General features: G+C 43.2%; 1 protein-coding gene across 1 annotated transcript in view; it reads left to right on the plus strand.

Moving 5' to 3' along the window:
- The window catches only part of LOC134948193 (myosin-4-like), a 32,008-nt gene extending 15,470 nt beyond the window's left edge, over positions 1 to 16,538 (plus strand). The window contains exons 16-40 of the mRNA XM_063936034.1: positions 4 to 74; positions 247 to 334; positions 429 to 546; positions 889 to 1,012; positions 1,092 to 1,228; positions 1,599 to 1,854; positions 1,946 to 2,188; positions 8,909 to 9,085; positions 9,163 to 9,308; positions 9,394 to 9,484; positions 9,570 to 9,959; positions 10,057 to 10,183; positions 11,265 to 11,383; positions 11,576 to 11,772; positions 11,856 to 12,039; positions 12,130 to 12,295; positions 14,025 to 14,149; positions 14,233 to 14,541; positions 14,874 to 15,077; positions 15,170 to 15,295; positions 15,387 to 15,557; positions 15,640 to 15,744; positions 15,834 to 15,929; positions 16,073 to 16,207; positions 16,396 to 16,538. Coding sequence (XP_063792104.1) covers positions 4 to 74; positions 247 to 334; positions 429 to 546; positions 889 to 1,012; positions 1,092 to 1,228; positions 1,599 to 1,854; positions 1,946 to 2,188; positions 8,909 to 9,085; positions 9,163 to 9,308; positions 9,394 to 9,484; positions 9,570 to 9,959; positions 10,057 to 10,183; positions 11,265 to 11,383; positions 11,576 to 11,772; positions 11,856 to 12,039; positions 12,130 to 12,295; positions 14,025 to 14,149; positions 14,233 to 14,541; positions 14,874 to 15,077; positions 15,170 to 15,295; positions 15,387 to 15,557; positions 15,640 to 15,744; positions 15,834 to 15,929; positions 16,073 to 16,207; positions 16,396 to 16,416 — 3,926 coding nt within the window. The 3' untranslated portion in view covers positions 16,417 to 16,538. The remainder of the gene's footprint in view (positions 1 to 3; positions 75 to 246; positions 335 to 428; positions 547 to 888; positions 1,013 to 1,091; positions 1,229 to 1,598; positions 1,855 to 1,945; positions 2,189 to 8,908; positions 9,086 to 9,162; positions 9,309 to 9,393; positions 9,485 to 9,569; positions 9,960 to 10,056; positions 10,184 to 11,264; positions 11,384 to 11,575; positions 11,773 to 11,855; positions 12,040 to 12,129; positions 12,296 to 14,024; positions 14,150 to 14,232; positions 14,542 to 14,873; positions 15,078 to 15,169; positions 15,296 to 15,386; positions 15,558 to 15,639; positions 15,745 to 15,833; positions 15,930 to 16,072; positions 16,208 to 16,395) is intronic.
- The last annotated feature ends 939 nt before the right edge of the window (positions 16,539 to 17,477 follow it).

A 17,477-nucleotide genomic window follows, 5' to 3' on the forward strand; every position in this document is an offset into this window, starting at 1 on the left:
CAGCTGCAGATGCTGGAGCCAAGGGGAAGAAGAAGAAGGGGTCATCTTTCCAGACTGTCTCTGCCCTGTTCAGAGTAAGTCTTTGGTGGAACAATGCTACACTTTGCTGATTCTCCAAGACTTGGTTCTATAATTAAAAATTTTCTCAGTACATTGTTCTTTTCCCAGTTACCCATTCATTTATGTGTAATAGGGCTCAATCAGATATCTGGCCTCTTTTTGGAATAACATTACTTTCCTCCATAGGAAAATCTGAACAAGCTCATGAGCAACCTAAGGAGCACTCACCCTCACTTTGTGCGTTGCTTGATTCCTAATGAGTCAAAAACTCCAGGTAGAGCACACAAAGCAATCTATTACATAATACAGCAAATTATGGTCTGATGTTTTAATATCTGTATTTAGAATCTTGTGTCCCTCCCACCCAGGAATCATGGAGAACCATCTGATCATCCACCAGCTGAGATGTAATGGTGTGCTGGAGGGTATAAGAATCTGCAGAAAGGGTTTCCCCAGCAGAATCCTCTATGGTGACTTCAAGCAACGGTAAATATTTATGCAGGTCTTCCATTTCCCCATTCCATCAAAACTTGAAGTGTTAGCCAGAATTCAGGCTGTTTACACATTGTGTTACATTTTAAATTTTAATTGTAGAGCACAAAATATATTTTCCTAAATTATATTTTGCCCACCTTATGCTCTATTTTATTTGTATCACTTTAGTTTAACTAGTCTGTAGTTTTATTTTAATTGAAAAGTCATAACCATGTATGAAAAGTTCTGTCCATACTAAATACTTCCTATGATTAAAACTACACCAACTTTGCCAATTTACATTGAAAAGTCAACTCTGTGGTCAAGCTGCCTTTTTCATTTTGGCGTCTCCAGGTACAAGGTCCTAAACGCTAGCGCAATCCCAGATGGACAATTTATTGATAGCAAGAAGGCTTCTGAGAAGCTCCTTGGTTCTATTGATGTGGATCACACCCAGTACAAGTTTGGACACACTAAGGTAAGAGATGACATTTAGGTAGTCATTAAGGTGTTCTAGTTTTGGAAAAGGTGGCTTTACTAGAGGTACTTCTCTACAGGTATTCTTTAAAGCTGGTCTCCTGGGTACTCTGGAAGAAATGAGAGATGACAAGCTGGCCCAACTCATCACTCGTACTCAGGCCCTCTGCCGGGGCTTCCTGATGAGAGTTGAATTCAAAAAGATGATTGAGAGAAGGTACTTGAGGCAGATCCTGATGTTAAGGACACCTTAACAGTTGTGTCTTTCTTCTGTCACTTATCCAAGAATTAAGTCAAACTTTTTTAAATCTCAAATTTTGGTCACATGTATAGAGGGATGCAGTCAGTTAATCGGCTGACAGGATCCCGGTGTACAGGAGACCAACACCGGAATCCTGACACCCTCCTATAAACTGACAGCTGTGTACTTAAGAAAACAGTACACAACAGAAAAAGTTCCTAAAAAATGTACTGTATCCGATGTGTTTATGCGCCTTTGACAATAACTGATTATCATGTAATTAATGTCTAGTTAAATCTCAAACAGGTAAATGTTTTTTTTTTTTATGTGGTCTTCTACCTTGCAGGGATGCCATCTACGTCATCCAGTACAATGTCAGGTCCTTCATGAATGTCAAGCACTGGCCATGGATGAAGCTGTATTTTAAGATTAAACCTCTCCTGAAGAGTGCCGAGACTGAGAAGGAGATGGCCAACATAAAGGAGGAGTTTGATAAGACCAAAGTAGCCCTAGCTAAGTCCGAAAAGAGAACGAAAGAATTGGAGGAGAAAATGGTTTCTCTGCTGCAAGAGAAGAACGACCTTGTCCTCCATGTGCAATCAGTAAGAAAGGGGGAAAGGCCGCTATACTCTATGTTATTTAGGTTTGAAAGGTATTACTTTTAATTGCAACCTGGGTTTCATTTTTAAAAAGGAAGGAGAAAGCTTGGCTGATGCAGAGGAAAGGTGTGAAGGCCTCATCAAGAACAAAATTCAACTGGAAGCCAAAATCAAAGAGATCAATGAAAGGCTTGAAGACGAGGAGGAAAGCAATGCTGAGCTAACGGCCAAGAAGAGGAAGCTGGAAGATGAGTGCTCAGAACTGAAGAAAGACATTGATGACTTAGAACTTACCTTGGCCAAAGTTGAGAAGGAAAAGCATGCCACCGAAAATAAGGTGAGAAGCATTGCAATGATTATTGAGCAATAGATTTCTAATTTTATATATATATGAAATTATATATATATATATATATATATAAACAGAAAAAAGTCCTGTACTCGCATCCAATTATTTAGAGTGGGTGCAATCCCAACAGAACGAAGTCCGCTGAATATATAGGTGTCCACACAGGTGGCGGGTGCACTCTCACAAATGTACTCAGATTCTGTGGTTGATATCAGTTGTTCTTTATTATAGCCTCATAGATACGACGTTTCGACCCTTCCACAGGGTCTTTTTCAAGACAGGCGATATGACATCTTTATTTCATGTTGTGCATAATTTAAACAATGCCTAAAGAGAATACAAAAAATGAAAAAAGACTCAGCCTCCCAGGCCCCTAACATATGGCAGAAGAACCAATCTGAACTGGGCTTCAAATACCCTGTTCATATGGTAACTGTGATGTAAAATAGAGTATACCACCTTTAACCAAGATGAAATGACTCACCACAACAGTGTTCAAAAGAGCCACCTAGATTCCTACTACAAGGGAAATACCACTGATCCACCAGAGAGTGCCTTATTACACCTTTTCAAACACTAGAGGAAACCACACAGATATATTTCTCATAAACAACACTTACACATCCTCTTAAAAACAGGATCACACAGCGAGTGGCCTGTCAATAACCACCATTGCCTGTGGTCCTATAATGATAGCATAGGAATAAACTGTTAAACAACGGGATAACACACCCTTCACCATTTCACAATAATAACAGACTGCCGTTACCTATAGCAATAGCTGTATGGATGTGAAGCATCCTGGGGTCATTTTTTCCACTGCAGCAGCTCAAACAGACCTACTGGGAGAAGAATTTACTTTTCAAAGCAGACAAGTCTCACAACTAACATCAGCCAATCTTAGCATATAACGCTTACCAGGTACTGGAACCGGCCATGTGTTCCCAGGACGCTCACTGGAGCAAGTCTAATGGCAGAGGTATTTATACCCCCTTACCGGAAGTGCTTCCAAACGCACGTGTCTCATCAAAACCAAACACGCCAGCTCTATACGTGGAACATCTCCACCAACTTTAGACTCCTCTGGGGAGATGACTCACACCACGGAGGACACCATTCCATGCAGGCGAACTAAGTTGGAGCCTGCTTTTTCGATCGCGTCTTGCGTTCCACGGTACCGGAAGCGAGACGCGGTGCGTTCCACTGCACCGGAAGTAGACGCCGCATATCACCAGTGCGGCGTACACTCTCCGGTCCTTCAAGCCTGTCACTAAGTGACACTGGGTGATGACCATGTGAACCCCCGGGTACATCCACCACCAACTCCGCTCAGGACTAGTTAGACAAGAAAATTTTATTATATATATCTAACAGCATCCAAATTCTCCTGTGAACAAATAAATAAATAGATAAATAAATCTAGTGTGTGGTTCATAACTCACTAAACTCGGTTGATCAGACTGTGGCACAGTGTCAAAATATCATACCCCTCCTTTTTATCAATATTAATCGTTTAAACTCATGCCATTAGGGACCTGGGAGGATGGGCTGAACTTACGTTATACATAAAAACAACAACAAACACTATTGTACATGTGACACTTAATCTCTAAAGAAACACCCCATAGGGGTTATTTTCATTTAATCCACGTGGGGACACCGTATCCAAGTGACTGATCCAGAAACACTCCCGCTGTTTCAGTCTCCTGGTCCGGTCTCCACCAGTAACACTAGGGGGCACCCAATCTATGATTTTACATTTTAAACTGGCTACCTGGTGTCGAGCTTCAATAAAATGTCGAGCCACCGGCTTATCAGACTTGCCGCTGTTTAATGCGACATGTATAGATGAGCGGTGGTTCGCCATTCGATCCCTAAAGGTGCGAGTTGTAAGCCCCACGTAGACCAATCCACATGGGCATTTTAGAATGTAAATTACAAAATCAGATCTGCAGTGCAAATGATATTTAAGCCTGATGATGGAACCAGTGTGCGGATGGGAAAATGTCGGGCCAACCATCATTGAGCGACAGGTAGTGCAACTCCCACAGGAGTAACAACCAGGTTTTTGCTGCAGCAACCGAGTAGTGGACATAGGAGCATTGGGATATGCTAAAGGTCTCATAAGCATTTGTTTTAAATTCGGTCCCCTCCGATAGGCTAGCATAGGAGTATTCATACGTGTAAAGGGTAATGCTGGATCGGTACTGACAATTGGCCAGTGTTTCTTAAGTACCTTGTTGAGATGCCCCGAATGGTTATCATATCGTGTTGCAAAAACAAGACGATTGTCAGATTTATCTTTATTTTTGGGCTGTTTCCCAGCCACAATATCATAGGCCTTAGTCAGACAGTGGGAAAGAGTTTTCTGTGTATACCCACGTTCTAAAAAGCGTTCTTTAACCTCTACAAGTTGAATTTCAATGTTCTGTGAATCTGAGTTAATTCTTAATACTCTTAAAAATTGAGACACAGGCAAGTTTTCCTTTAGTGCAGGGGGATGATGACTTGTCGCGTGCAACGTCAGATTTCTGTCAGTTGGTTTTCTATAGACAGAAGTAGCAAAAGAATCCCCGACTTTGCTTATGTGTACATCGAGAAAATTAATTTCAGAACTTGAAATGCTGGAGGTAAATTTTATAGGGCTATCCAACTGGTTGAGATTATTCACCATCGTGTGGAAAGCTGACTCTGCACCCTGCCACAACAAAAAAACGTCATCGATAAATCGACGATAAAATAAAATTTGGTGGCCATATTGTGGAAAAATCTGGGTAGTCTCATAGTTGGTCATGTATAAGTTGGCATATGATGGGGCCAAATTGGACCCCATCGCTGTCCCTGCTCGTTGTATAAAGTATTTATCTTTATACATAAAATGATTCGAACGTAAGACCAATTCCGTGAGTTCAATAATACATTCAGTGGGTACATTGCCAGGGGGATATCTCCTCAATGCCGCTCGCACTGTTTCTAATCCACCATCATGCGGAATCACCGTGTACAGTGAATTAACGTCCATTGTGGCCAACAGGCAGGACGTGAGTGTACAATCAACTTTTTTCAACTGTGAAAGAAAATCACCCGTATCTTTTATATAGCTCAAACTTTTAACCACAATGGGCTGGAGTATGCTATCCACAAATTTGGCCAACGGTTGTAGCAGGGAACCCTCCGCCGCTATGATCGGTCGTCCCGGTGGTTGTACCAAGGTTTTATGCACCTTCGGTAAAGTATATAGAATCGGACAACGGGGGTGCTCAACCGTTAAAAAGAAAAATAAATCATCATCAAACCAGCCATTGTTTCGCCCTCGTCTGAGACACTCATCTATGGCACGTTTAATGCCAGGGACAGGGTTTGATTCAACTTGTTTATAAGTCTCCTGGTCAGATAACTGGCGCATGATCTCTCGATCATAATCCTGCCAGTCTTGAATGACCACTGCCCCGCCTTTATCTGCGGGGCGTATAACGATGTTATGGTCAGCTCGCAATTTATTAAGGGATTTCCTTTCAAGAGGAGATAAGTTGTCAAATTGTCTAGGTGGGGTGAAATTGCTGGTGTCCCTTTGGACTACCCTCAGAAATGTTTTTAAGCTGGCGTTTTGTGTAGGTGGATCAAATGCGGAGCTTTTTTTGAATGGAGTGGGCACGTTCTTACTGATTTTATCTGAGAAAAACTCTTTGAGTCTTAATTGTCGACCAAATTTAAACTGGTCAACATTACTCTCAAAGCGATTATGATGGTACGTGGGGACAAAGGACAAACCATGAGTTAAAAGTGACATATCAGCTTCATCCAGTTGAGTACTCGATAGATTGAAGACAACATTCATGTCTTTTTTGGTCTTCCTCTTCTTCGAGTACCAACTTCGTCTGGGATGTGGTCTGCACTGCCTTTTTTGTTTCCCACCATTGTTGTAGATTCGGGACCCTGGTCCAAAAAACGTCTCTGTTGGCTACCCTCATTGGGATCGGTATCAGACGTTGAATTCGAGGAGACCAGCTCCCTTGTATATCTAGGGGCTCGTCTTCTTCTCGGGAACCTACCCATCTGGTTACTCGGATTTTGGGTGTTACCTAATAACCATCTGTATACTAGATGATTTTTATAATCACTAGTGACAGTAGCTAATTTTTTACGTTTAAACGAGACAAGGTCTCGGTGATACGTATCGATCTGTGTTTGAAGCTTGTCAATCCATTTTTGAGATTTATCCTCAGTTAGTAATGGTATTGCTGTTATATTGGCAGCTTCAATTTCAATCTTTATAGTCTTTAGCTCAAACCCTACTTCCTCTATAACTAGAGCCATGAGATCGAAGGAACATTTGTTGAGGATTCCGCACCACCGACTACAGAACTTAGGATTACTCCTCCCTAATGTCGGTGTGTTCGTGATGCGGAATCCTCTGGGGATCTGCCGTCGTCGGTGATATTCCGAAAGGAATTGGCCATGCAGTTTTAAATCAACTTCTTTTTGGCGTTGTTTAACAAGTTTGTAAAAAACATCGACCGGTGTGTCTGCTGGCAGAGACTCAAAATCAATTTTTTCAAAAAGAAACTTTTCAACCTCCTCATCAGTAAATGAGATGGTTCCCTGTTCTGCCAGAGACAATAGCCCGTCATCTAACAAATATGTTCCCTCCTGTGTCATATTTAGGGAATTGAATCACTTCCTAGATTTTACTTAATAAAAACTGAATCAATCGTATCACCGTTTTACAAAAACTTACATAAACAAAAAAATAACTAAATTAATACATGAATACATACATACAACAAATATAACTTAGCCCATATACAGTCAATAATCACTTGTATGCAAATTAGCGCTGATGGGTATCAGGAAACCAGGGAAAAAATCCCCGACAATATCTAAACAGAAAAAAGTCCTGTACTCGCATCCAATTATTTAGAGTGGGTGCAATCCCAACAGAACGAAGTCCGCTGAATATATAGGTGTCCACACAGGTGGCGGGTGCACTCTCACAAATGTACTCAGATTCTGTGGTTGATATCAGTTGTTCTTTATTATAGCCTCATAGATACGACGTTTCGACCCTTCCACAGGGTCTTTTTCAAGACAGGCGATATGACATCTTTATTTCATGTTGTGCATAATTTAAACAATGCCTAAAGAGAATACAAAAAATGAAAAAAGACTCAGCCTCCCAGGCCCCTAACATATGGCAGAAGAACCAATCTGAACTGGGCTTCAAATACCCTGTTCATATGGTAACTGTGATGTAAAATAGAGTATACCACCTTTAACCAAGATGAAATGACTCACCACAACAGTGTTCAAAAGAGCCACCTAGATTCCTACTACAAGGGAAATACCACTGATCCACCAGAGAGTGCCTTATTACACCTTTTCAAACACTAGAGGAAACCACACAGATATATTTCTCATAAACAACACTTACACATCCTCTTAAAAACAGGATCACACAGCGAGTGGCCTGTCAATAACCACCATTGCCTGTGGTCCTATAATGATAGCATAGGAATAAACTGTTAAACAACGGGATAACACACCCTTCACCATTTCACAATAATAACAGACTGCCGTTACCTATAGCAATAGCTGTATGGATGTGAAGCATCCTGGGGTCATTTTTTCCACTGCAGCAGCTCAAACAGACCTACTGGGAGAAGAATTTACTTTTCAAAGCAGACAAGTCTCACAACTAACATCAGCCAATCTTAGCATATAACGCTTACCAGGTACTGGAACCGGCCATGTGTTCCCAGGACGCTCACTGGAGCAAGTCTAATGGCAGAGGTATTTATACCCCCTTACCGGAAGTGCTTCCAAACGCACGTGCTTCCAAACGCAGTACCTGGTAAGCGTTATATGCTAAGATTGGCTGATGTTAGTTGTGAGACTTGTCTGCTTTGAAAAGTAAATTCTTCTCCCAGTAGGTCTGTTTGAGCTGCTGCAGTGGAAAAAATGACCCCAGGATGCTTCACATCCATACAGCTATTGCTATAGGTAACGGCAGTCTGTTATTATTGTGAAATGGTGAAGGGTGTGTTATCCCGTTGTTTAACAGTTTATTCCTATGCTATCATTATAGGACCACAGGCAATGGTGGTTATTGACAGGCCACTCGCTGTGTGATCCTGTTTTTAAGAGGATGTGTAAGTGTTGTTTATGAGAAATATATCTGTGTGGTTTCCTCTAGTGTTTGAAAAGGTGTAATAAGGCACTCTCTGGTGGATCAGTGGTATTTCCCTTGTAGTAGGAATCTAGGTGGCTCTTTTGAACACTGTTGTGGTGAGTCATTTCATCTTGGTTAAAGGTGGTATACTCTATTTTACATCACAGTTACCATATGAACAGGGTATTTGAAGCCCAGTTCAGATTGGTTCTTCTGCCATATGTTAGGGGCCTGGGAGGCTGAGTCTTTTTTCATTTTTTGTATTCTCTTTAGGCATTGTTTAAATTATGCACAACATGAAATAAAGATGTCATATCGCCTGTCTTGAAAAAGACCCTGTGGAAGGGTCGAAACGTCGTATCTATGAGGCTATAATAAAGAACAACTGATATCAACCACAGAATCTGAGTACATTTGTGAGAGTGCACCCGCCACCTGTGTGGACACCTATATATATATATATATATATATATATACACAGTGTATATATATATATATGTTACTTTGCAGTGTTTTTCATTTTTTTCTTTTACCCTTAGGTAAAAAACCTTAGTGAGGAAATGGCGGCACTGGATGAGAACATCGCAAAACTTTCCAAGGAGAAGAAATCTCTCCAAGAGGCTCACCAACAGACTCTTGATGACCTTCAGGCAGAGGAGGACAAAGTCAACTCTCTATCTAAGGCTAAAACCAAACTGGAGCAACAAGTGGATGATGTGAGTTGATATAGTACTAATTTATTTGGAAAATGATAAGGGACTCTAAAGTTTTATATAATGTTCTACCTAATCAGCTGGAAGGTTCCCTGGAGCAAGAGAAGAAACTTCGCCTTGACCTTGAAAGAGCCAAGAGGAAACTTGAAGGAGATCTGAAGCTTTCCCAAGAAACCGTCATGGACCTTGAAAATGAGAAGCAACAAGCTGAGGAAAAAAATAAGAGGTGAGTGATAATCATCTATATGGTTTATTATAAATTGTTGATATTTAAGTCAATTACTGACATCTTCCTAATTTATGAAATACAGGAAGGACTTTGAGTTAAGCCAGCTGCAAGGAAAGATTGAGGATGAACAGTCCTTGGGATTGCAACTGCAGAAAAAGATCAAAGAGCTGCAGGTAAAGTCACAAAGCTAAAAGGCAGCAATATTGCTTCTTTTATTAAGTCAAACTGAAGTCATAATGATTTAAGGTTCCTTATTAGGCCCGCATTGAAGAAGTTGAGGAGGAGATAGAAGCAGAGCGCGCTGCTCGGGCCAGGATTGAGAAACAGAGATCAGACCTCTCCAGAGAACTTGAGGAGATCAGCGAAAGGCTGGAGGAAGCTGGAGGCGCAACCTCGGCTCAGATTGAGCTGAACAAGAAACGCGAGACAGAGTTCCAGAAACTGAGACGTGACCTGGAAGAGGCCACCCTTCAAAATGAAGCCACCTCCGCTGCCCTGCGTAAGAAGCATGCTGACAGTGTCGCTGAGCTTGGGGAACAGATCGACAACCTCCAGAGAGTTAAGCAGAAGCTGGAAAAAGAGAAAAGCGAGTTCAAGATGGAAATCGATGACCTTGCCAGCAACTTGGAGAATATCTCAAAATCGAAGGTATGAGAAGAACCAGGGGAACAGTAAATATGCAGCATATCCTTTGCAAGAACTGAAACCATTCAGACAATACAAATATTGTCATTTATCCCTTTAGGCCAACCTTGAAAAAGTGAACCGTGTTCTTGAGGATCAGCTGAGTGAGATTAAGTCCAAGGACGATGCGCAACAAAGACTCATCAATGACCTATCAACCCAGAAGGCCCGTTTCCAGACTGAAAATGGTACATATGTAAACCAAAAGATAAATGTCAATAATGTTTAATAGAATACAAGAGCAGTGGCGCACCCAGGGGGGGGGGTTTCTGAGTACCCAGAAACCCCCCTCCACTAAAAAAAAAAAAATTTTTTTTTTTTTTTTAGCTGCATGAGTATTATTAATGACTGTCTAGCGTCCTCTGCAGCCTGCTGTCTTCCTGGTGGCACTTGCAAGTGCAATAAAAGTTTACTTTATTTTAATTATAGTACATATATATCCATGTGCCTACATATATACACATGTATATACATACATACATACATACATACATACATACATATAAACACACACACACACACACACACATATGATATATATATATACATGTGTATATATATGTGTACTGTATGTGTGTGTGTGTGTATATATATATATATATATATGTATGCATGTTTAATATGCTATGTATATGTGTATATGGGTTCATCTCCCGACGGCCGGCCTCCCGGCGACCAGCATACCGGCGCCGGGAGGCCGGCCGCCGGCTTACCAACAGTGTGGCGAGCGCAAATGAGCCCCTTGCGGGCTCGCTACGCGCGCCACACTATTCTATTCTCCCTCCAGGGGGGTCGTGGACCCCCACGAGGGAGAATAAGTGTCGGTATGCCGGCGGTCAGGCTCCCGGCGCCGGTATGCTGGTCGCCGGGAGCCCGACCGCTGGCATACTGAAGACCACCCGTGTATATGTATGTGTGTGTGTATGTATATATATATATATATATGTGTGTGTGTGTGTGTGTGTGTGTAGATATATGTATATATATATATATATATATATATATATACACACACACACACACACACACACACACACACACACTAGTTTTACGGACCCAGCATATACTGGGTCACCTCAGTCCCCACCCCCGTGATTGGCTCCGCCCAGTTCTGGAAACCCCCCCATGCAAATCCTGCGTTTGCCACTGAAGAGGCACTTAAGCGTTTTGAAAATTATGTAATTATCTTGGAAGCGCTCAATTTGATGGTTAATTTGAATGTCTTGACTATTCCTTAATACAGTTTATGCAATTTGTATATTCTGTCAGGTGAGCTGTCACGTCAATTAGAGGAAAAGGAATCTCTAATTTCTCAACTGACGAGGGGAAAACAAGGTTTTACCCAGCATACCGAGGAACTGAAGAGACAGCTGGAGGAGGAAACCAAGGTATGCCAAACAGAAGAAGGATTTTACATTGCATATTCATGAACAACTATTAAATAAAATTTGAAGCACATTGAGGTCTGTTTCAGGTAATTCCTCAGGAATTAGGTTCACTTAAGGTTTTTGTATAAACTGGTCATTGCTATTCTATTTAGTACAGAACATAATGAATATATAAATACTTTGCACTAACAGGCAAAGAACGCTCTTGCTCATGCTCTGCAATCATCTCGCCATGACTGTGATTTGCTCCGCGAGCAATATGAGGAGGAACAGGAAGCCAAGGCAGAGCTTCAGAGAGCTTTGTCCAAGGCCAATGGCGAAGTTGCCCAATGGAGAACCAAGTATGAGACTGATGCCATTCAACGCACAGAAGAACTAGAAGAGGCCAAGTATGCTCATACAATATGGGATATGTAGACTGTAAAATGGGTGGGCGCATGTCTGGACTCACTTTCCAACTCTTCACATATAGGAAAAAGCTTGTTCAGCGTCTTCAGGATGCCGAGGAACAAGTGGAGGCTGTGAATTCCAAGTGTGCCTCCCTGGATAAGACCAAACAGAGGCTGCAGGCTGAAGTTGAGGACCTGATGGTTGACGTTGAGAGGGCGAATAGCGCAGCCGCTGCTCTTGATAAGAAGCAGAGGAACTTTGATAAGGTATGAGAAAACTTATTCAGGCATTGGGTTCTATCCATAACACTTACTATATATAAACCTAAATTTCCCACCTACTGTACTTTGCAATAGGTTCTAGCAGACTGGAAACAAAAGTATGAAGAGGGTCAGGCCGAGCTGGAGGCCACTCAGAAAGAGGCCCGAACTCTGAGCACTGAGATCTTCAAGATGAAGAATGCCTACGAGGAGTCCTTAGAGCATCTAGAGACTCTAAAACGGGAAAATAAGAACTTGCAACGTAAGCATTGGCGTTTCTATAATGAGTGCAGCGTGTGCGGTGCACACGGGCCCCTAGGTTCGGGGGGGGGGGGGGGGGGGCATGCCGTACACACTTCTCCCATACAGTATACTTACCCCTCTTGAGTCCTGCGGCGTCGTTCCTGCAGTGCAGGCACATCTCGCTTGGAAAATGTCCGCCACGCCCATTTCCAAGTTAGTTGCATATGCGCATTGGAGATGTCACAGGGAACAAGGCGCGGGCGCCATGTTTACGGAGACCTGCGCATGCGCAGTAGACTCTGGGGCTAATTCAGTCCTGATCGCTGCTGTGCATTTTCGCACAGTGGGCGATCAGGTCTGAACTGCACATGCGCCGCAAGTGCGCATGTGCATGCTAAAGATGCGATCGGCATCTCAGCCGAGCGATCGCCTCTGCCTGATTGACAGGTAGAGGCATTCACTAGGCGGGAGTTGGTGCGCCGGCGGCGTTCGACCGCCATTTTGGGGGCGCGGTCCGGGCAACGCAGGCGTGCCCGGACCGTGCGGGGGGTGGGCCACAGCGGCTGCGTGATATCACACGCAGCTGCTGCGACCCGGGACGCGGCGAAAAGATACCTACCAGCGCAGCAATGCTGCGCAGGTAGGGACTTACTCGCCGGGTGCAATAGCATCACTGCCGTGCGATGCTATCGCACCCATGCAGCAGGGGGAGGGCCAGACATGCGGGGCGGACTAGCCCTGTGCTGGGCGTCCCTCCGCATGTCAGGGTGGCTGATCGTAGCCGTGCTAAATTTTGCGCGGCTACGATCAGGTCTGAATTAGCCCCTCTGGCTTTATACCAGAGTCTACAAACTGCCGGAGCGGAGGGGGCCCGCAACAGAGGCTGCACGCGGGTCCCCTCCTCTCTTGAAACGCCCCTGAATGTAACCATTTATGTACAAAATGTACAGTACAAAAATAAAAAAAAGTTACAGATTTATGCTCTATTGCAGAGGTTCCCAATCTCAGTCCTCAAGGCACCCTAACAGTCCAGGTTTTAAGGATACCCATACTTGAGCACAGATGGTTAAATGAAGTTGAGGTAATAATGAAGCTACCTGTGCTTAAGTATGGCTATCCTTAACACTTGAACTGTTAGGGAGCCTTGAAGACGGAGTTTGGGAACCACTGCTCTACTGTAGAAGACAATGGCCCTCATTCCGAGTTGATCGCTCGGTATTTTTCATCGCATCGCAGTGAAATTCCGCTTAGTACGCATGCGCAATATTCGCACTGCGACTGCGCCAAGTAATTTTACAATGGAGATAGTATTTTTACTCACGGCTTTTTCATCGCTCCGGCGATCGTAATGTGATTGACAGGAAATGGGCGTTACTGGGCGGAAACACGACGTTTTATGGGCGTGCGGGAAAAAACGCTACCGTTTCCGGAAAAAACGCAGGAGTGGCCGGGGAAACGGGGGAGTGTCTGGGCGAACGCTGGGTGTGTTTGTGACGTCAAACCAGGAACGACAAGCACTGAACTGATCGCACAGGCAGAGTAAGTCTGAAGCTACTCTGAAACTGCTAAGTAGTTAGTAATCGCAATATTGCGAATACATCGGTCGCAATTTTAAGAAGCTAAGATTCACTCCCAGTAGGCGGCGGCTTAGCGTGTGTAACTCTGCTAAAATCGCCTTGCGAGCGATCAACTCGGAATGAGGGCCAATATTCCATAACATGATCTTGAAATGGTCTGGTTTATTTCAGAGGAGATCTCAGACCTAACCGAACAGATCGTTGAATCCGCAAAGTCAATCAATGAGCTGGAGAAGTCCAGGAAGCAAGTGGAACAAGAGAAAAGTGATCTGCAAGCTGCCTTGGAGGAAGCTGAGGTGCGAACACATATTGGGAAAATGTACCAAATTAAAGCATTTTTATCCATGAGGTGCTCACTTTTCCCCCCCTTTTAAAACAGGGATCTCTGGAACACGAAGAGTCCAAGATTCTCCGCATCCAGCTGGAGCTGAACCAGGTGAAGTCTGAAGTAGACAGGAAAATTGCAGACAAAGATGAGGAGCTGGAACAGCTCAAGAGGAACAGCCAGAGAGTTATCGACACCATGCAGAGCACACTGGACGCTGAGATCAGAAGCCGCAATGACGCCCTGAGGCTGAAGAAGAAGATGGAAGGAGACTTGAATGAGCTGGAGATTCAGCTGAGCCACGCCAACCGCCAAGCCGCTGAGTCACAGAAACAGCTGAGAAACGTTCAGGCACAGCTCAAGGTATTTCCTAAAATCCCTATCAGATGATGTTGCAGCCACTAAATTGCAGCATCAAATAGTGCCATCCCCTAAACCAATTTACTTGAATGTGACCAACAGCAATTCTCTTTATCATCACAGTTCTAAAGAAATTCTGTATAGAGAAAACGACAAAAGTCATTGCAGGGAATAATTAGATGCTCAATGGAAATAACATGCTAAAACACATTGAAACATATTTGAAAGAATTTTAAAATGGTTACCGCTGATTTGACCTCATATAATCGGGAAAACCAAGTTTAAAATCTATTTTAAAGCTCTGAAATCATCTCTTCTATCTTTTTGCCTTTAAGGAAACACAACTTCATCTTGATGATGCCCTCAGAGGCCAGGAAGATCTGAAAGAGCAGTTGGCAGTGGTGGAACGCAGAAATAACCTGCAACAGGCTGAGATTGAGGAGATGCGGTCTGCCCTGGAACAGACAGAGAGGTCCCGCAAGGTGGCTGAGCAGGAGCTCCTCGATGTCAGCGAACGTGTCCAGCTTCTTCACTCCCAGGTAAGATTAACATGTAAGCAAGGTGTCTGAGATACTATATGAAATGTTCTGCCCATACATAGAGCTACACAGAGCCTTCTCTTGTCCTGCAGAACACAAACCTCATCAACACCAAGAAGAAGTTAGAGTCTGATGCCAGCCAGCTTCAGAATGAAGTTGAGGAATCCATCCAAGAGGCCAGGAACGCTGAGGAGAAAGCCAAGAAGGCCATCACTGACGTACGTATCACACTCTTCCTCTCTACAAACATTTCCATGGACGCATTTGAAACTGAGTTCTGATTTTCAAAGTTTCAACTTCGGTTTCCAGGCGGCTTTGATGGCAGAGGAGCTGAAGAAGGAGCAGGATACCAGCGCCCACTTAGAGAGGATGAAGAAGAACCTTGAACAGACAGTGAAGGACTTACAGCATCGCCTGGACGAAGCAGAGCAGCTGGCTCTGAAGGGTGGCAAGAAGCAGCTGCAGAAACTGGAATCTAGAGTAAGAAATAGAACCGATAAGTGTCTTGAATTTGATTGTTATGAAGTAGTGATCACTAATTATCCGTGAATGTTAATTACAGGTGCGTGAATTAGAGAACGAGTTGGAAAATGAACAGAAGCGCAGCGTGGAAGCGATTAAAGGCGTCCGAAAATATGAAAGAAGACTGAAGGAGCTGTCTTACCAGGTAAGGCGTTCTTCAGGCTTTCTGGATATGGTTGTACAGAAGAACTTAAATTGCATATAATAATGTCTTTCGTTTCACTTTTTGTGTAGACCGAAGAGGACAAGAAAAACAGTATCAGACTTCAGGATCTGGTGGACAAACTCCAGCTTAAGGTGAAAGCCTACAAGAGACAGGCAGAGGAGTCGGTAAGTTGGGATGAAAAACACATTGATGGCCAAAATAAATGTCTGAATCCAAGGTCATAAACAAAGGACCATTTTGGCCACTGCAACAGATCTGTCTTCATTTAGGCCTGTAATGACAATTACCGTTATTTTTCTTGGTCTAGGAGGAACAAGCCAACTCCCACCTCTCTCGCTTCAGGAAAGTCCAGCACGAGCTGGAGGAGGCTGAGGAACGGGCTGATATCGCCGAGTCCCAAGTGAACAAACTCAGAGCGAAGAGCCGCGATATTAGCAGCAAGGTACAATGTTATAGAGACATAGATCAGGGCTAATTACATACAATGAAGATCTATGTGTATAAGGTGGACCAGTCACTGACCAGCACCTCAGAAACGAGTAGGAATGAGTAACTGCACAGAAGTATCATCAAAGAGTCTGGTTCCTCCAACAACGTTCTAACATGTTGTTTTCATGTTTTTCCTTACAGAAAGGAGACAGCGAGGAATGAAAGACTCATCCAATACAAGAGGACTACGGAATTTGCAGAATGTGAATTTTCAGTCTTCTCTAAAACCCCTCACCCCAACCCTTTACCTGTACAAATAAACTATTTCTAGCTTTCAAAAAAAAGTTGTCGTCTTTTTTTTTCTCTTCATGTTTCATTCACTTTTTTTTCTTATTTATCACTTTACCTGATAGCAAAAAAGTTTCTTAAGAAAACCAGTTTCGGCACCAAATGGTCCTATACCCCCTGGACATATTAGGTTCCCTGTCCATTATTTAGGATGGGTAAGCTAGATTCAGTCCCTGGGATAAGAAGGAACAGAATCTAACAAAAGAAAAAGCCATTGGAGTCTCGATGCATCTATTTATGTACATTGCATGTTATGGTTCCAAGGGACTTGTAAGAAGAGTGTCCAATTTATGCATCTTTTAGTGAATTTGGAGATGAATTGTCACTCCATGGGACCAGACACAATGTATTGGTTTGGCCCCCCTCCCCTACCTTCCAAGTTTAATAATAAATATGACAAGTGTTCAACATAATACAGGTTCCTCAATACTCACTGATTTATAGACGGAATCCTTAGTTACCTAATAGCGGATTCGGCTATGGTTAAAGTTAGTCTTCCCATAATATCCCTTTAATCCTAGACACCTATGATTTACACAGATTCTGTGGCTGATTGGGCGCTGCGGAATCCTTGTGGCGCCATATAAATAAAGGATAATAATAATAATTAACCAGGTGAAATGCTTGAGTTTAGCCAGCCACAGAACATGTGTAAGTCATGTGTCCTGGATTAAAGGGATACTATGGCAGCCTAGGTAAAATGGAAATGTAATCCTTTCTCTATCTGTCATGTGCCCAATCAACTCCCAGCTACCATAGGTGCAGGGAGTGCTGCTGTTATGGGGCCAGAGCTGAGAGGAGCCACCTTCCCTGTCACAGTTACATGTGTTATATACAGGGTGTAGCTACCATAGGTGCAGGGAGTACAGCTGCTATGGGGCCCAGAGCTGATAGGGGCCACCTTCCCTGTCACATTTACATGTGTTATATACAGG

This window comes from Pseudophryne corroboree, chromosome 8 (genome assembly GCF_028390025.1).
Source record: "Pseudophryne corroboree isolate aPseCor3 chromosome 8, aPseCor3.hap2, whole genome shotgun sequence".
Lineage (NCBI taxonomy): Eukaryota > Metazoa > Chordata > Amphibia > Anura > Myobatrachidae > Pseudophryne > Pseudophryne corroboree.